An 18793-nucleotide genomic window follows, 5' to 3' on the forward strand; every position below is an offset into this window, starting at 1 on the left:
AGGAGGTAAAAGGGCAGAAACCACTGCCAGCCAAGTGGACGCTGATAGTCCTTCCAAGGATGGAACCTCATGCACTGAAACCCAGACAGTACTGCAGAATCGAGCAGAGCCGGTGACGAGCAAAAAGTTGGTGGCTGGGACCTCTGCAACTCCAGCTTCCTTCCCCTGGTTTCAGGCATCTAGAGGCTGGGATGCTTAATCTACCTGGGCAAAATCGCTGGGTTCAAACTGCCTATCTTTTATCGTTATCTATTTATTTTTCATGTTGGTGCTTAAAATACTTTTACTTTAGGAAATGCATGCAATTAAACTATAAAATTACTAAACAAATGGATACAGAGAAAAGCAAATCTCTCCCCAACTCCTAACCCTAGTTCCTTTCACAAAAGTGGCTTAAGTTGAATAGTTCAGTGGGATTTAAAGTGACTTAAATTTTTCCCTTGTTTATAAATGAGCACTTCTCAATCTATTTTTTATAAAAGACCTGTGGTTTTGCCCCAAATTCATTGGGGACTGAGGCTTTGGTAAAAGACTATATAAATGAATTACAAGAAAAATGAATCCCACTTCGGGGTCATGGCAACATCAAATGATGATTAAAGGTACTAAACACCTACTCTCAGTTTCTGTCCTCATCATATCGCAAATGTGAAACCGCCAGTTGGAGGACCAGCATGTTTCACAGCGCACACGTGGAGCAGCTTTCAATGTTTTGCAAGGAATATGAGCTGCATCTTGACAGAGGAAAGTAAGGAAGGTATTAAACATATTCTAAGGGTTTCAAATTAGTCAGACAGAGACTACCGAAGAAGAGCCTTCAAAGACAGAATCCAACACCTCACTTTACAGTTGAGAAAACTGATGCCAAAGAGTGCACTGGATTCCGGGAAGCGCCTTCAGAACTGCCTACTGTCTTACTGTCACTCTGATGAAATGGCTTTGCCTTTTTCGGAAGCTTTCATGCTTTCTTTTCTCTACCAAGCATTTCAGTGAGTTCTTTCTCTTCCAACTAGCATAAGCACAGCTGGGGCAGCCCCAAGTGGGAACACGTCTGTCACAAATGTGACAAATGTGTCTTTCCCTGTCTTGGCTAGGCTGTCCTGACCATATGACCCTGAGACAGGGAACCTTATGGGACCTGTTGCATGACTATGGTTTCTAAACAAGCCATGCAAAAAAACACCGATTACAAAGGGCAGCACTCTCCTTAGCTACTATCAAACCCAAACACTTGTCCATTCTGAGTTTTTGGAGGTAGGGGGACTGGTGGGGGCGGAGGTGGGGAAAAACGAGACTGTCACATTTTACACCACAGGCACCAGACCAGGGCATGGCTGGCAAGAGAATGAATGCACTATTTTCTAGAGTTCCTCTTTACACATTTAATCAAATGGTACCCAGGCTCAGGCCTCCCTTCGGTTAAGAACTGCAGAGAAATCAAGTTCAGGGGTGAGTGGGGTTAGCTCAGAGAGTGCTCTACCTGGCTAACCTATAATAAGAACGATCTGTAAAAGAAATTTGGAAATGCCTCTAAGAAAAAAGGGCAAAGAGTTTAGAGAATAAGACTGAGTTTAGCACTTACAAAAAAGTGCTAGCAATACGCACCCTAAAGAGGAGTATTATTAACTGTGTTTGCCCTGGTGTCATCATAAACTAGATATGAGGACTTGCAAAAGAGATGTCAACACTTTGTGCCTCAGCTCTATGTCCACAAAATAAGAAAAATCACATGTGCCCTCTACTATTACTCAGGATTCTCCTGTAGGACTGCTGGCCACACAGCCCTCTGCACTCTCCCTTTCCATGCACGCTGGCCCAGCTCCAAGTGGGGCAGGCTGGGCATCTGGGGGGGAAGGCCTCTCCACCCTTGCCTCCGGAGCAGCCCTCAACCAGACAGATGAGAGTTGGAAGATAAGCACTCCACTTTCCTCGTGCATCAGAAGGTGGATGCTGAGGTGCGTGTGTGACGCTGCATCCAGGGCCCCCAGCAGGATTACGCTCCAGTCATCCAAGGGGTGACCCGCTTGATAACACACCACTTCCTGGCTTCCTTCCCTTTCCTGACTCAATTTTCTGTTCTCTGACTGGCATTTCCTGAGATTTCTCCCCAAAGAAACTACTTACACTCAAATTCTTGTTCCAGGGTCTGGGACACCCAGCCCAAAGCAGAAGCCCACGCAGCAGAATTATTTACTCACACCAAGTCCCTCTCTCACCCTCGGACTGCTTCCCATGCCAGGGGGCTGGAGGCCGAACACCTCAGGACCTCCCTGCGTGCCTCAGACATCTCCCCTAAGCAACTTCTTTATTTCACAGCTCGAGAACAACCTGCTCTCCATTCCAGCACCCCTCCCCCTGTTTTCCCCACAATATATTTAGTGATGAAGCCGCCCCCAGCTCCAGGGCCTTGCAGCTTCTTTCCATTTCTCTCAGAAGGCTCTCGGAAGGGACTATGCTTGCGTCTCCCTTCCCAGGTCAGCAACACTCAGAGGGCAAGTCTCTGGGACAGCAACAGTGTTCCTCTGAACGTCAGCATCTGGTACACAGCTGCTGTTTGGATTGTAGCAGGCAGCAAAGGTGTTGACGGTTTTCCCTGAAGCCGTACTCCTGAGTTTTCAACTATCCGCCTTCCGAATTATCCTCCCCTGAAACGCAGGAAAACGAAGCGCTTCCATCCTAGCCTCTCTTCAGTGTTTCTCTCTCACGCTTCTTTTTCTATTTCTCTCCCTTTCTTTTCTTTTTGACTCATTTGTACTTTCTGTCTGTCTCACAGACGGCAGCCAGCTGACAATACACTCAGGAGCCATTCTTGGGCTTGTGTTTCTCCTCTTGTTAAATCCTTGCTCGGCGGGCTGCTGTGCGTCAGCTTATATTCAAAGGCCTAAATGGCTAGGGGTTTGGAAGTCGTCTGCTTGTGGGCCCATTTTGGCTGGGGATGACGTGAGTATTGTGCCTGCTGTGCTCGCCAAAGGGAGCCTGAAAGGGACCAGCCTGGCCTGCGTCGGCCTCCCACACACCACACAAACATTTGCATGAACACCAAATAAGCCAAAAGCCCCACAGAGGGTTCTTTGTAAAAGAGAACCAGCCTCCGAGTTTGTCCTTGCTGAATGGAGATTTCATGACTTTTCCCTTTCTTCATAAAACAGGAACACACCAATCACCTCCTTCTATCTTGTTCTTCTTCAAACAACTCCGAGAGACCTGTTTTCTTGACTTTTCTCTTTATTCTTTCAGATGACTCAAGTGTCTGAAATAACACCCTCTGTCATTTTCTATGCCCTAACTTCGAGTTATTGTCTTTCTAAAATCGCCATATCTACCTCCTTCCCTCCACGTTGTATAATGTATCTATTTGTTCATTACCCGTCTTTCTAGAGTATTAGGTCTTCATTAGACTCCCTGTCCCTGAGGACAGAGACTTTTTTTCACTGCTGTATCCTTAGCATTTTGAATAACACTGCCACTCCATAGGTACTCAATAAATACTTATTGAGTGAATGAGTGAATGAATGAACGAATGTATCTTCAGAAAAATAAGGAAAAGGAAGTTATCTCAGACTTTAAGGCACTGAGTTTATGAACATGCCACAGAATTTCACAGCCTTTGGATTCTGTTGACAGAGATTTACCCAGAGGAGACAGGAAAGTCAATCAGTGGAAACCTTCAGAAGTGAGGCCATCACTGACTGCTCTTCAAGTGTGCGACTGTCTTGCCAGGTACTTCCTGAAAGGCTTCGAGTCAAAGGCCAGGATGCACAAAGTAGTACTGACCACTCCATCCATAATAATAATGATGCGTGTGGCTGCCATTTATTAAACATGTTCTCCATTGCTCAGGCCAGCACTGGACTAGGAAGGTTAGAGTCTGTGGGCTAGTGTCAGACAACAGGGCTTTGATTCCTGTCTCCACAACTTTCCCATCTCCTGAAGCCTCAGTTTTCTCATCTGTGAAATGGGGTTAATAATACTACAATAGTTTAAAGGGTGCTTAGTAGATCAAATGCGCTGACCCATGAGGCAAGTGCTCAAGTAAGGGTAGCTATTATTCCTTGGTGGCTTTCCTCATCTGGACCAAACCTACTTCTACCAGAAAGTCTTTCCCTTTTGACCACTCTGTTCAATTATGACAACCCATCCCTTGAGCTCTGACGTGGAATTTTGTACTAACAGAGCTGTACCAGGTGGCTAGAAGGGTGGTATTATCATGTTGGCATTTTTTCACCTGATAAGAGTGAGGCTTCTCCAGGTAATGCTGTATCTTTCTTGGGTTTCCCTGTGCTGTTCTGCTCAGAGGAGAGGCTGGCTGATAAGGAAGTAACTGAAGAGGACACTTCTGAGTCTTACCGACCCTTCGAGAGCTGACCTAACTCTCAGTCCTGATCCTTTGGTTGCATTCCCTTTAGCCGATGTCGGCATTCAGTCCCTTGTGCCCCCTGCCTTACCTTCCTGCAGCGCCAATCACAACTCCACCACATTTGCCTGTGTAATAGTCTATTTCAGTGTTCTAGTCCCACGAAATGGCGTGAGACAAAGCCTAGAGATGAGACCTACAGGAGGTTCCGAACAATGAATGCAGAATGAGAGCACTGGTTGGAGACGAGCCTAGAGAGGCAAGCAAGGGCCGGGCTTAGCTTCCATGTGGAGAGTCTGGTCTCAACCTTAAGAACAGAATGGAGTCACTCACAGGCAGGAAAGCTGGTATTTCACATTCTCCCCCAAGACTGCCCCTGCCTCATTCCATCAGATGTTCTGCTTCTCAGAATAAACTGAATGGAATGTTAGTTGACCTATGTTGTGAAATAAAATGTTGATCTACAATTCATCGTACTAAGGTAAGCATATTCCACATTTCCTTTTTAAAGTGAGACTGTCAATGAAGAACAGTACTTACATATGTTGTATTTCAAGTGGCAGAAAAGTTTAAGCTTAAGAAAAGCCCTTTTACGTCCTGCCTTGTTTCTTAGACCTTATACATTAAAGCCTAATGTCAACTAGAGGGAATTATTAGCTATTTTATTTGTAAGGCAAGAAATGTGTCTGTATATACAAATTTTTGAAAAGTAAAGGAGAAAAAATAAATGTCTGTTTCATCAGTAAACTACATGCTTCCTGAGAGCAAGCCCTTTCTATGTGTGTTTCTACAACAGCTAGGAGGGACCACATCTACCTTCAGGTTTTATGTACCTTTCTTTAAGTATAAAAGAAAAATCTGAAATTAAGACTAGGCTAAAAATCTGTCTTGAAGGTTTCCAAAACCTTTGCTTTTTTTCCAAAAGGAAAAACAATCAATGCTTTCTAAAAAAGGTAAAAGAAATGGCTTAATATGTGAGTTCACTTCACTTAATCGAGTCAAGGGCTTTCTGTTGGACCGAAGCAAGGACAGATAAATAAAACTGGCTTCTGCAGCCGAAGCGGAGATGGGAGAAACAGGGCTGTGGGCTTAGGATCAAACAAAATGAGAACCAGGATGGCCTCTTTCCGGTTCCCCAAAAGCCGTCTGTTCTTATCCTAAAGGTTATGAAAGGTTTCTTGAGACTAGCTGAACAAATGAGATCCTGTTCCTTCCTTGGGAAAACTTGTTTATACTGTATCTGTTTTTAGACCTCGTAAAAGTTGGTGAACTCAGTTCTTTGCCGTTAGCCCAAATTCTTCCACACTCAGCAAATATCAACAGGAAAGGGCTTCAGTCTTTGATAACAATGAGAGCAGGGAGCACACACAGGGCCTTAAGAAACCCACTGCACAGACGGAGGGAAAGACAAAGACACAACCTCCATCTCAAGCTGACAGAACAATGAGTTTGAAAGGACAGAAAAGATACCCAAATCTGGGTAAATTTATCCTGGCAATGACAACAGCATCATCTCTTACACAGCTCAGACTGGTCTCAGGATTCATTTGGGAAGTGTCAAAGCTTTTAAGCAGAAAATCATTCTCAGTGGCTGAAACTTTGGTTAAACCAATTTCACTGTGGAAGGAAAAACCAAGTTACTTTTGGAAATGCCGCAGGGGAAGAAATCTTAGGCAGGAAACCAGAAAACCATAGTATCAGCCAGATAGAAAGTGCTATCCCCATGCAGGGACCCAGGACATAGGCGAAGGTACAGCAAGGTTTGCAATGGGAGGCGATGACCTGGTGTCATCCTGGAGAGTCAGCTAAGATAGTTCTAAACAGGAGGAAGAATCAGAGCTAGCAAGAGCGCCAACCAAATCCAGCAAAATGTTGGGTAGTTTTGCCCAGTGGTCAAAGCTGTGGCAATCTGAGCAACAAAATAAATACTGATGATATCGGATACCCATAGAATAAAATAAATATCCACAACTCCATACTGAGATAAATACATAATTAAATGAATAAATAACAGGAGGTGGTGAGAGAAAGGGCAGATCTCCCTTACAGTAGAATATTTATTAATAAATGTAGAGGGAGAAGAAAGGAAATCACTTGTTAGGCAAACATTACAGTAATGATTGTTGCCAGCAAGAAGTACTGATGGATCCTAAAATTGGCAGGTAAAATTATAATGAGAAACAGGTGTAGTATCCTTACTAAACAGGTGTTTAGTATTTTTAGAAACAGGCCAAAGTACTTTCCCACAAGATATATGTTAATTACAAGTGGACAAAAACAGTATCTTTACAGGGGAGAAATCTGGCAAAAACTTAACTAAATGATCAAATTGAAGATCACCAATAATTGGGCACACTGACATCTTGTGACCCCAATATGAGGCACTGAGAAGGACACAACATCATGTCTGTGGTATTCTTGCCCAAAATGCACAATCTCAACGTAATGAGGAGAAAACATCAGAGAAACCCAAAGTGAGAGACTGTCTAAAAAATAACTAAATTCTTCACAAGTGTCAAGGTCATGAAAGACAAAGACAGCTTGAGGAACTGGCACAAGTTGAAGGAGACTAAGGAGGCATGGATGTTAAACGGAAGTAGGATCCGGGATTGGCTCCTGTTCAGAAAAGGACATTTCTGGGGACTTGGAAATTCGAGTAAGTTCTATAGACTAGTTATGAGTATTGTACCAATGTTAATTTCCTGTTTTCAATAGCTGAATTATGATTTAGGTAAGATGTTCATGCAAGGGGAAGCCAGGTGAAGAGCGTATGCAAACGTTGTACTATTTTTGCAACAATTCGGTAAGTCTCAAATTATTACAAAACAAAGAGTTAAAAACAAAATTGGAGTTAGCTTGGCTTGATTCAGCAGCTAGTCAGGACTAGGATGGCATGCATTAATTTCCAAGGTAAGAGCTAAGACTCTGATGAAAACTACTGCAAGGAGAGTCAGAAAAGGATAAAGTCATGTAGACCTCAGCCATTCTCATGTCCAGGAAGATCAGGGGACAATACTCTCTAAAACAATGACACCCTCCCTGTACCCATGAAGAATACTGCACTCCTCAATAAACTCTCTTCACTAGATTTTTCAAAACCTAAACAAATGCATCAAACCATTCTGCTTGTTTTGCCCAATACAAGGAAAGTCAGGTCTATAAAAGTAATTTTGAGTCACATTCATCTCCTAGACCTTACAATTCTCAAAAATCTTAAAATACAAAAAGAAACAAAAATCAGATACTTTTCTGAATAATATTATCCATTTGATAAGTAGAAATAATTCTTATAAATATTAGCAGTGTTCGTCTCTTGCGAGATATTTAAATATTTGTGAAGAGAGGTGTCAAGAGAAAAGTAATTATATTTCAAGAAAGGAGATAAAAAGATTTATGCTCCAAACACAGCTTTCAGCTTAAAAACCTAGGCTTTTTTAGCACAGTTCCAAATCATTCTGGAATGGCTGTGCACTACCAGATCTCAACTACCTCTCACTGTGGGGTTAACTCTTTCGTAATCCTGGAATCACCCTTGAAGCAACTAACATGACATCATTCAAAGGAGCATCCACCACTGCACCATGATGGTGGTCCATACGTACCTCCCACTGCGTTACAGCGAGATGTCATTTCCCAGAGCACCAGAGCCATGGAGTAGACATCTGTCTGCTTGAAGGACTCAACATTCTCCAAATTCATCCTGGACTCCAGGACTTCTGGGGCCATGTATCTTGCAGTTCCCACCTAAAGCAAAAACAGCCCATCATTTAATTCCAGCTGCATTTTTATTTTCAAAATATAGCTGACGTTTGTCCCCCACATGAACAGATGATCTTTAAAAAGCACAATGACCTTCGAAGTAATGAGACTGGCACAGAGAGGCAGAGCTTACATAATTATTTTCAAAAATACGTGTTTTCTCCCTGAAAACCCTGTAAAGAATACGAACAAAGCATGCCAAAATAAGGAAATGCCAACCCACAGAGCTATCTTATCTAGTCCCATGATATATATGTCATCATATCATACAATAACATCCTTGCAGATAACCTAGGAGACAAGATCTGTGATACTTTAGATGTTTATTTTTGCTTTTGCAAATTAAATATTTTTCATTCCTGAAACTCCAAGATTTATGGTGAAAATAATAATACTAATTATCATCATTAGTTTTGGTCACTTAAGGACCATCTTAATCTTCTTTGTTTACCCCATGGCACATTCTAGTGTGCCAAGGGTGTAGTATAATTTCATAAAAATCTGTACTAAATTGTATGAAAGTATTTCCAAAGTAAAACAACAAATCTGAATCATTTTATAATTTAAGGGCATGCTATATAATTTTATTTTGACAATGACTGATAATATGAAAACATTGGGATCCAGAGAAAAAAAGAAAAAATACTTCTAGCCAAGAAATCAATTAAATATTTGAAATTACAGCATGTATAGCTTGACTAAATAACAACAAAATTCTATTTTCCCAAGGATCTAAGGAAGGTTAAGTGAGTTGATATTACCATCCCAAGGAATGTTCCTTATTGGCATGTATGAGAAGAAAATTTTCTTTTTAATAGGTCATTGCATGACTCATTACCCTGGCACATGAATCCACAGTGTTTCAACATGTTTACCTCAACACTACATGGGCAGCCACGGACCCAGAGGGCTGACTGAGCTGTGATTAAATGCTTCAGAAGCACGTCTCTCCACCTGGTTAGAGGAAATAACGGTGCTCTCAAGACACCACTCTAATCCAGAGTCAAGCTTCCAGTGTGTGAAAACATGGGCCCCACCATTCATAAAAGATATCTTGGAAATTTCTAGTCACTTTCCAATAGCTCCTTAGCCAAAAAAGTTTCTATTTCAATCAGTGAGATGCTTCAAAAGTAGAACTGTTCATTCATGCAGTCTGTCACTCACTCAACAAATACTTATTGGTCACCTGCATTGTTCAAGGCATTGTGCCAGATGTGATCAAATGGGCATGGATTTGGACATCAAGGAGACTGTCTTCTAGAACAGTAAAAGGAAACCAATATGACTACCAATAGCACAGTAGAAAGGGCTAAGTACAACCATTAAGAGAGGAAAAAACGGAGATAAGTACTAACAGTGCTTGAAGCAAAGAAAAATAATTTGCAAATCGCAGAGAAATGAAGATTGAGTCAACGAAAAAAATATCTATCTTGAATTGGGGAGGATTTGAAGAAACAAGAGGAGAAATGCTGTTGATTAGCAAAGGCACCCTGGCTGGAGAGAGTGGGGCATGCCCAGGATAAACTCCCTAGTTTGGCTAGATTCCCTCGACAAGGGTCCAGAGTGTAGGGCTGTTTGAGACAAGAGGCATGCGATATGGATCAAGAGGTAGGGAGGGACCAGGAAGAGGCAAGGGGGATCCAGGTCTAACCTACCTGCCCACTGTTGGCCAGGTCATCCACAGACAGGGTCGGGTCCAAACGCAGGGAAAGCCCAAAGTCACACAGGCAGCAGGTCAGGTCATTCTTCACGAGGATGTTGGAGCTCTTGAGGTCCCTGTGCACAATGGGCATCTTGGGCCTCCCGCACAGGGTGTGGTCACTGTGCAGGTGAGCAATGCCCCGGGCTAGGGAGCTGCCTAGCTTGCGCAGGTCCTCCCAGCTGATGACATGCCGTGTAAGGTATTCCTGTAGGTTGCCCTTGGCATGGAAAGCGGTGATCAGCCAATATTGCTTTCCCAGTTCTGTCTTTCGCTCCTCAGCTGTCAGGAACTGGAGTATGTTCTCATGCTTCAGGTTGATGTCTGAAAAAATGTCCTTCTCTGTCTTCCAGGAGGCGTACTCCTCATAAGGAAAGATCTTGACTGCCACGGTCTCGAACTGCTCTGAAGTGTTCTGCTTCAGCTTGGCCTTGTAGACCTCAGCAAAGCGACCTTTCCCCACCAGGGTGTCCAGCTCAATGGGCAGCAGCTCTGTGTTGTGGTTGATATTGTTGGCACACGTAGAGCTGATGTCGGAGCGGTCGTCTTCCAGAATGATGGCAAGGTGCTCGCTGAACTCCATGAGCTTCCGTGGCTTGCTGGTCTCCCAGGACGGGCTCAGCTTCTGCTGCCGGTGAACGCGGTAGCAGTAGAAGGTGATGATGACCGCAATGGCAATTCCCAGCGGTGGCAGGAGGCTGACGCCTGTCACTTGGAATATGACTAACAACAAGTCAGGGTTGTTGGTGGCATATTCTGATGTGGAAACAAAACAAGGGAGAAGAGTTGGGATGAGTAGGCATGCACCGTGAGGAAATGGGTCCACACCTCAGGCATCTGTTAGTTTTAACATCAACACAGTTTTTGTGGATAATATGTTGTGAGTTTTTATTCCAGGGATGGTTGCTAGTTTGCACTTGTCCAGTTTTCCCTACCTCTGGCCATCCATTCAACTTCCCCTACTCTTCCCTCAAACTTCAGCTTAAATGTTGCTCCCTAAAGGAAATCCGGGAAAACTTGGAAAAATGTTTTACATTATATATTCTCATAGTACTCTACATTTTTTCTATGGAACAAGTTAGCACAATGAAAATTATATAACTATGACTCCACTTACTGGTTTCATATCTGTCTTTCTCTACTTACTCCACCCCCAGTAGACTGAGAACTCCACGCTGGCAGGGACCATGTCTTTCTTCTTCACTGCTCTACACACTACCTAGCACACATCAGATCCTCAATTAGTCTTGAATAAATGGACAACTAAGCTCAAGGCATTGCAGGAGGCTTGGGAATACAGAAGGTATGACAGCTCTTGCCTCCAAAAAGCTCGCACGTACGGTATCCGGTAGAAACAGAGAGACTGCCACAGTTCTGACATGGTCTTTGCTCTTTTCTAAACTCCAACTTGTCATGTCCTGATCAACATCCAGGCTACCATTAAACATCAGCTCTGTGCCCATCAGCAGTGGGGAGACGAGTCTGTGGAAAGGTTGGAAGTTATTTACCTTATACCCACCCAATACTCCTCTTTTCAGTGTGCATGTGATTTGGAGTTATATAAAACAAGAATACTTGCTGGCAACAATGGAAATGTTACGACAAAGGTGAGAGAAGTTAAAGACAGAAATGCAGCTAGTTTTCTGATATGGACCACTAAAGTAGGCCCCGTGGGTTAATGAAGGAGTGTCCTTAGCACCAGCTATCTAAGTGCAATGTCTTGTATGTCAAACTTTGATTCATGTGCTGGCCTTGACTGGCTCTGATTAAATAGTTTTCCTCTTGGGAAGCAGGACATGGATGGAAACATTCAGTGGGTGGGAGACAATAAAAGGTAGTTATAGTTCAGTGAGAGCTTTATTGCTAGGCTGCCCCCATTGGGAAGAACGCTAGGCCTCATGCTGGGATACTAGATTCATTCATTAAACATAGCACTGCTGAGTGCTACCATGGGTATGGCACTGCCCTCAAAAGGTTATAGCCCAGTAGAGGTGTTAGGGCCTATACACAAATGCCTAGCAATATATGGCAGTCTGGGATGGGAGGTAAATCTGTGCTGCAATCTATGTGTTGGTGGAGTATGGAAAAGCTTAAAGAAACAGAGAAGACACAGTGGCAAGGACTGCCTTTGAGTTGGTCAACGAAGGATGGCAAAAAGTCAATGATGGGTAGAAGAAACGTTATGTTAAAAAGTAAGAATACAAGATCTGTCGGAGGAAGAGCAATTCTCCCAAAGCGATAACTCTGCACAAGGGAATAGAAAGGAAAAGTTTGGGTAGGTGGTATGGAAGCAGACACGTCAGAGAAGGGATCTGTAATCATTCAGTTGGCAGTTTTCACCCATTATATGTGTTTGAGCAAAAAGAGGAAAAAAGAGAGATGAGGATACAGTCCAGGTGGAATGGGAATAACCATAATCTCTCGAGGGAACCCATTCCCTGAATCCTATTTGATACCATCACTTAACGAAGAAATGAAGCTAGCACCATGTCAGTTTGGAGTGTGCATGTGGTTTAATACGATTTACTACCCATTCTTAAGGTAAGTTCCACATGGAAATGCCAACTTCCACCAACTATATTCCAGATGACAACCTTAGGTCTTAAATCTATTTGATGTCACTAAAAACTGGAAAAGTAACACCCAAACATCAGAATTTCAGCAATCAAGAGAAAAAAACATCACTTTTTGGGGGAACAAATACATTAATGCATTAAAAAGAACAGGAAAAGGAAACAATTTGGTGATTGACTCTTGAAAACCTAAATTCTTATGCACACTGGGAAGCCTGAATGGGACAAAGGACAGGTGAGACTAAGGCGGCAGTGGTGGTAGGACAAAGCAATTACAGAAAGAGCTGGAATTGCAAAAAAAACTCTTGTGGAGAAGTATGGACTGTCCTTGTTGCCAGCAAAGTATGGAGCTGGAGAGCAAAATTAAGAGGACAGATGAAATAATACTCAGGCGCAACAGCAGCAAGCAACAATCCCTCCCTGTAACTCTGTCTCTATTATCTGAAGCATCCACTGAATGTGTGTGCTTCCAGTATCCACTTCTCTGTAACTACATGAGATGTCTTATAATTACAAATCGATTTGGTTCTCTTGACTGCTTGTTTCTCCCCTGAGAAAGTAAGCTTTACACTGGGAAAGGCCAGGTCTATTTGGATCACCATGATGTACCCAGCACCTGGCTCAGGATGGGCCACTTAATGGTACCTAGGAATGTGTGCTGTAGAAGCTGAATGAATGGTTAGTTACATGGGACAATATCCCTCACATTTTTTATGTCCCGCAGCAAGGGATGGCAAACTGCGGCCCGAGGGCCCATGGCCTGTTTTTCTACAGCCTTGTGAGCAGAGAATGTTTTTTTCATTTTTAAAAGACTGTTTCAAAAACAGAAGAAACTAAAAAGTTCATGCAACAGAGTTCATATCTGGCCCAGAGAGCCTAAAATATTTACCACCTGGCCCTTTCCAGAAAAAGTTTGCTGACTCTCTTTTTACAACCGTTATTTTAATAACCTGTAAGACATTGACAGAATTTGGAGATTTCATTTTGGTCTGATGTGAATATTTTCTTTCACGTACAAGGAAACAACACAATTAGAAAATTTTAAAAATAACTGAATAATTACTTAGCTGTGAACCAATTCATTAAAAAGCAAACATCCAAATGAACTCTTCATTTATCACGATGATTTTATTTTATAATTGCTGTCCATATATGAAAACGGTCTTCCATGCTAATTTCTATTCTTTTTTAGGCTAAGAGAAACCCAAAAATAGAAATCCCCTGAAATTTACGTGTGGCATTGATTGAAGAAGACTCTAGAAATCCCCCGTTCAATGTCAGACACTAAAGTCAGACACTTCCCCCCCAAATTTCCTGTGATTTCTTTTTGAAAACCTATATGTAAAAATTTGGTGGGGAGGGAATTATTGAATAACATCTGTCAATCTTGAAACCTCAAAGAGGTGATAAGACACCCTAACAATAGCAAAAGGGGCTAAAAGGAAGCTTTGGGATGTGGCTTTATTTAAACAGGAGCCACCCACATGCTCTTGTGGTATTAACCCTTGGGCTGCCACTAGAAAAACCAATAGCTGGAGGTCTAGGTATAAGCTAGCATCTCCTATACTCAGAGACGAGCAGGAAGTGTTTCTTTTCACCTACCCCCAACTACACAGAAACCTGTAAAGTGAACACTTTGTATGTACCTGGCTGTGTTGTACTGAGTTCTATATAATATTTATATTTAATTGACAGAAATACTCTATGAGGTAGATACTGCTATTATTGTAAACACCATTTTACAGACAGGGAAGTTAAAGGTCAGACAGTTTAAATAATTTCCCAAGATCATGAACTTAGGCAATAGCAAAGCTGATATTTGAAAGGAGTTCTGTCTGATTGGCAAGACCCTTGCTCTTAACCCCACGCCATATTGGCTCTAAAGTTCACATTGGTGAGAGCCAATTATGTACGACTTTACATAACATCTCAATGTGATAAAGTGGTTTTCTTCAATGAGGGCTAGACTAAGAGATTTTATAGCCATCCATTAAGTGATGTCTGCAATTCTTGGATAATTTGTCTAAAGGGGCATGTTCTGGGTATACAGGCTATTCTCCTTGGTTCCTAATTAAGAACCACAGTTGACTGGTGTCCCGGTAAATATCCATCTTTTCCCTGCCTGGGAAGAAAAAGTCTTACATGAAGGAGAACCCTAAAATCTTCCTCTTTCTTTTCTCAGAGCCTATCCCATGGCCTAGAACATAAGGGGCTCAAGATTTAACTGTTGAACTATTGGAACCTTCCATGAATTGTTTCTCGTATGCACAGGTAACTAGTACTCAAGACTTGACATTCACATTAAACTCCTTTGTTATGTAACGTAGAGCTAGATATAGTTCTTGGGGGGCATTACAAATGAGGGTAGAATTCCTCCAGGGTTCGTAGAAAATGCGGCTCTACACTGTGACAGCAGGAGATCTCAGCCTGGGCTCCATGGATTGAATTCAGTGCGTCTGTGAATTTAAATAGGCAAAAATTACACCTTTTTCTTTCTCTAACCTTTAACCAAAATTTAACATTTCCTAGTATTAGCCGTTCCTATAACTTTGTCACCCATAGAAACCACAGATATTTTCTTGCCATATTACCTTTGCTGCATTGCTGTATTGTTTATACTCATTACTTAGACATTTCAAGTTTTTAGATCTGATGCTAGATCTTGCTATTTAAAGCATTACTACAGAAGCACATTTTACTATGTCACAAATCTATTTTTAAAAATATGTGATAATGGTATTTTAATATCATTAATTTTCTTCTAAAGCCTATGTATTATATTTTATGCATTTAAAAACATCACTCTGAGAAGGGGTCCATAGGATTCACCAGACTTCCAAGAAGTGCCTGGCACACGCTCAAAGAAAGCGAAGAGACCTTGGCAGAGTGAAGACACACCAGCTCTAGTCTCTTTGCCAGGATTTCCTAGAAGAGAGATTTTCAGATTCATCTGTTTCTTGGGAAAGTTAGTCAGGGAGGAAACTGGTGCCAATGACAGATCTTCCTGGCATGATGTGTTGTGTTGCCTATGAGCAACTCTGAATTCTGTCAGAGCTTTGGTCCTGTGTGAAGGGAGCTCTGCAGGGGAAAAAATGGGAGGCCCTTCTTTGAACTCTCCTATCAGTAACATGATAACTAACATATAATGTGTTCCCAGTGAGCGAGGCACTGAGCCATTCACTTAATAAGCATCATCTCATTTTAGTTCTCCAGCAACCAAGTGAGGTTCTGTTAACAGCACTGTTGTCTGGAGAAGCATGATGGGCCTTTGTTGCTTCTACAATGTTCTTGTTTACTTAACTAAGTAAAATTTGTCCCTAGGATTAACTCTCCTGGCTAAGTTTCTCTGACACAACCAAAGTAGAAGTATAGCTAAAGAGGTGGTTGTTGCTTACCATTATACACTCACAGCTTACCACATAAATAGAGAGATAATTCATGTTTGTTGAATAAATAAAAGAATGAATAAAACATCTGATGAACCAATCTGATGAGGAGTAATTCTGTAGAGCTGACTCTCGCTCGCTCAAAGGCCAAATCCCACAAATGAGCCAGGCTCTCCCCTGCTTGTGTAGGTGCATGCTTCATTTTGCACCCAGTCTCTTTGTAATTTGCACATGGTATGTGGGGACCATAACCATGAGTACTTGGAATGGGGTGTGAAAGAATGAGCACTAGCTAGGAAGTCAGGAGACTGAGATTCTCTTCTTATACCTGTCACTAATCAGCCCTGAGATCCTAGACAACTCATTTAACCTCACTAGGACTCAGTTTCCTCTAAAGGTTGATGGTTGTTGGGTTTCTGCTTCAGAAAGAAAATGCCTCATCAACAGAACACTTTCAACAGAAGAAACCAAGGCTTCTTGGCAAAATGGGCAATTCTAGGTCTGGAGCTGGAAATAATGAGTTTGGAATACTTTGCTATACCACATAACAAGGAAGTGATCAAAGACTACCAAGGTCATGACAAAAGAACCCAGGAGCCATCTTGAAGAGACTTCCACTGGCCAAGATAGGATATTTGGAGCTTTAATAAAGATAAGAAAAGCAATACACCGGGACCCATTAAGTATGCTTACATTTATGATATCATAATTACAAAAAACAAATTTATCAACTTCTGAGGACAGCAGAATATCAATTCATTATATTGAAAACTAGAAAACAAAGGGAAACATCAGCGTGTATCTTGTCTTTTCCATAAGAACCACAGCACTGGGTAATCAAAGAGTCGAAGCAAGCATCTCCTCATTAAATTATTCTAGCTAACAAATAGAAACGAGTTGATAGAAATCGATTACCTTTTTTTAACCCCTAATGAATTAAATGGACTAGGCAACAGGCACCAATGCCAGCTAATATCATAAAACAAGAGAGAATCAGACACTCTTACCCCCAGTAGAGGAACATAACCTTTTCAAAGAGATCTAACCTGAGTCTGATGAAGCCTAAGGATCCAGCTGCTGATCTGCAGGAAACACATAGGACGGAGAAACTCAGGGAACTGCATCATGAATGTGCAATCAGCAAAATCCAGACTGTGAGATGATACACGTCAAACAGATTCTTCAACAGATAATCGTAAGGAGAAAAGAGGAATTGAGGAGGGCAGTAGATTAAAGAGACCTAAGATAGATCAAATTCCCAAAATAAGAAGAAGAAGAGGTAGGACTAAACTAGTGTTTACAGATGCACACGTAGAGGATAAAGCCATTCTCAAAAGACGCAAGGAAGGGATCCTTATAAAAGAGGAACAGTGGTTACTTTTGGAGGGGAGGTGGGGTCGGTGAGTGGCTTGGGGAACATGAAGGAACATCTGGGATGGCTGGCAAAGTTCTATTTTTTGATCTGGGCAGGGGTTACAAGAGTGTTAGCCTTATGACAATTCATTAAGCTAAATATGTGTTTTATGTGCTTTTATGTATTTGTATTTTATTTTGGAATGAAAAGATTTTTTAAGAAAGAAATCAGAAGAATAATTATGGAGGCCATGCCTTGCTCCTGGGCTAAGTCTATTATTTCAGATACCCTTGGGGGGAAAAGAAATGCGGAGAGCAAACTAACTTTTTTTTTTGAGCACCTACTATGTGCCAGGAAGTTCAAATATGTAATCTCATTTGATATTCAGAATACTCCTTCAAGTATTTGTCCCAATTCAGGGCTTAAGAAATTAAGAGCTACTTGTACGAATCTACCACAATGTATTTATCCCTTGTACCACTGTTGGTTCTTTGGAGCTATGGCTGATGCTGCAAGAAACTTTCTTGTAATGTGAAAGAAAGGAAGGAAGGAAAGAAGGAGGAAGGGAAGGAAAAAGAAAGAAAGAGAAATTCAGAATTACGATGATTCACTCAAGGGCAAGCAGGGGAGCTCATTTCCCCCAGGTCTGAGGGGCTCCAAAGCTTTTGTTCTTTCCACATCCCCAAGCTGTCTCCCTAGTAATCAACCCGGAGGTCTATTTAATAATCCTGAAAATTTCCAACCAAATGTGTCCCACATAAGGAGAACAGACTGAGTGGCAAATAAGGAGCTATTTGCAAATGTCAGAATCTTGATAAATATTTTTTAAAGGCAAATGTAAAAGATAAATGTTAGTATGTTGTAAAAAAAATACAAACTGGCAGAAAACCTCAAGGGGAAATTCCATGGCATAGGTTCCTTCAGAGTGATTGAAAAGTAAACAAGTTGCCTAGTAACACACCCACACCCTACACCACACACACACACACACACACACATTACCCCACCCACCCACACACAGAGAGGACAATGAAAACAGGGTGCTCCCAGCCTCTTTCAAGTCCTTTGTTGTGCCCAACTCCAATAACTGGTTGCGAAAAGGAACTTAAAACTGAACCTCCATAATTCACAATTTTAAAAAAATCACATAGTACAAAAGAAATTAAATTAAAGCCAACATAGTAAAAAAGCCTACGTGGGTCAGTTAATGTGTTTTGATAAAAACCAAATCGGCATAGATGAATTTGAGAAATGGGCTCCTAGTTTAACATTTGAAGTACTTTGGCAATTCCTCCACTCACTGAAAGAGTTTGGGTCAAAAATTTACCAAAATACTAATTTATCCAAGCAATAGAAAGGGACAGGGACGGTCATTTTCTGCATATCTTGCTGAGCTGGTGCACCAATGAACATCACAAGTCTACTACAGAGATTCCTGAAGCTGGCGGTGACACTCTAACCACAAAGCTTTTCACAGGCCAACAGGATCATCTGAAGCAACAGGATATATATATGCAACTGGCCGAGATCCAAAGAAGGAAACTGTGCTAAAGAGAGATATGCTGGGGGGAAGGGAGAACTTCCTGTCTCAAGTTATTATGTTAATCATAATAGTAAAAGGGATAACATCCATTTATTGAGCACCTACTAAATGCCAAACACTGTGTT

The 18793-nt window shown here is 41.8% G+C and overlaps 1 protein-coding gene across 5 annotated transcripts in view; it reads right to left on the bottom strand.

The window, feature by feature from the left end:
- Positions 1–18793, bottom strand: part of TGFBR2 (transforming growth factor beta receptor 2) — a 110621-nt gene that overhangs the window by 10097 nt on the left and 81731 nt on the right. For all 5 annotated transcript variants that reach the window (XM_070575915.1, XM_070575916.1, XM_070575919.1 and 2 more), the window contains 2 exons: positions 9769–10568; positions 7957–8098 (listed from right to left, as the gene is read on the bottom strand). In XM_070575915.1, coding sequence (XP_070432016.1) covers positions 7957–8098; positions 9769–10568 — 942 coding nt within the window. The remainder of the gene's footprint in view (positions 1–7956; positions 8099–9768; positions 10569–18793) is intronic.

This window comes from Equus przewalskii, chromosome 15 (genome assembly GCF_037783145.1).
Source record: "Equus przewalskii isolate Varuska chromosome 15, EquPr2, whole genome shotgun sequence".
NCBI classification, from domain to species: Eukaryota; Metazoa; Chordata; class Mammalia; order Perissodactyla; family Equidae; genus Equus; species Equus przewalskii.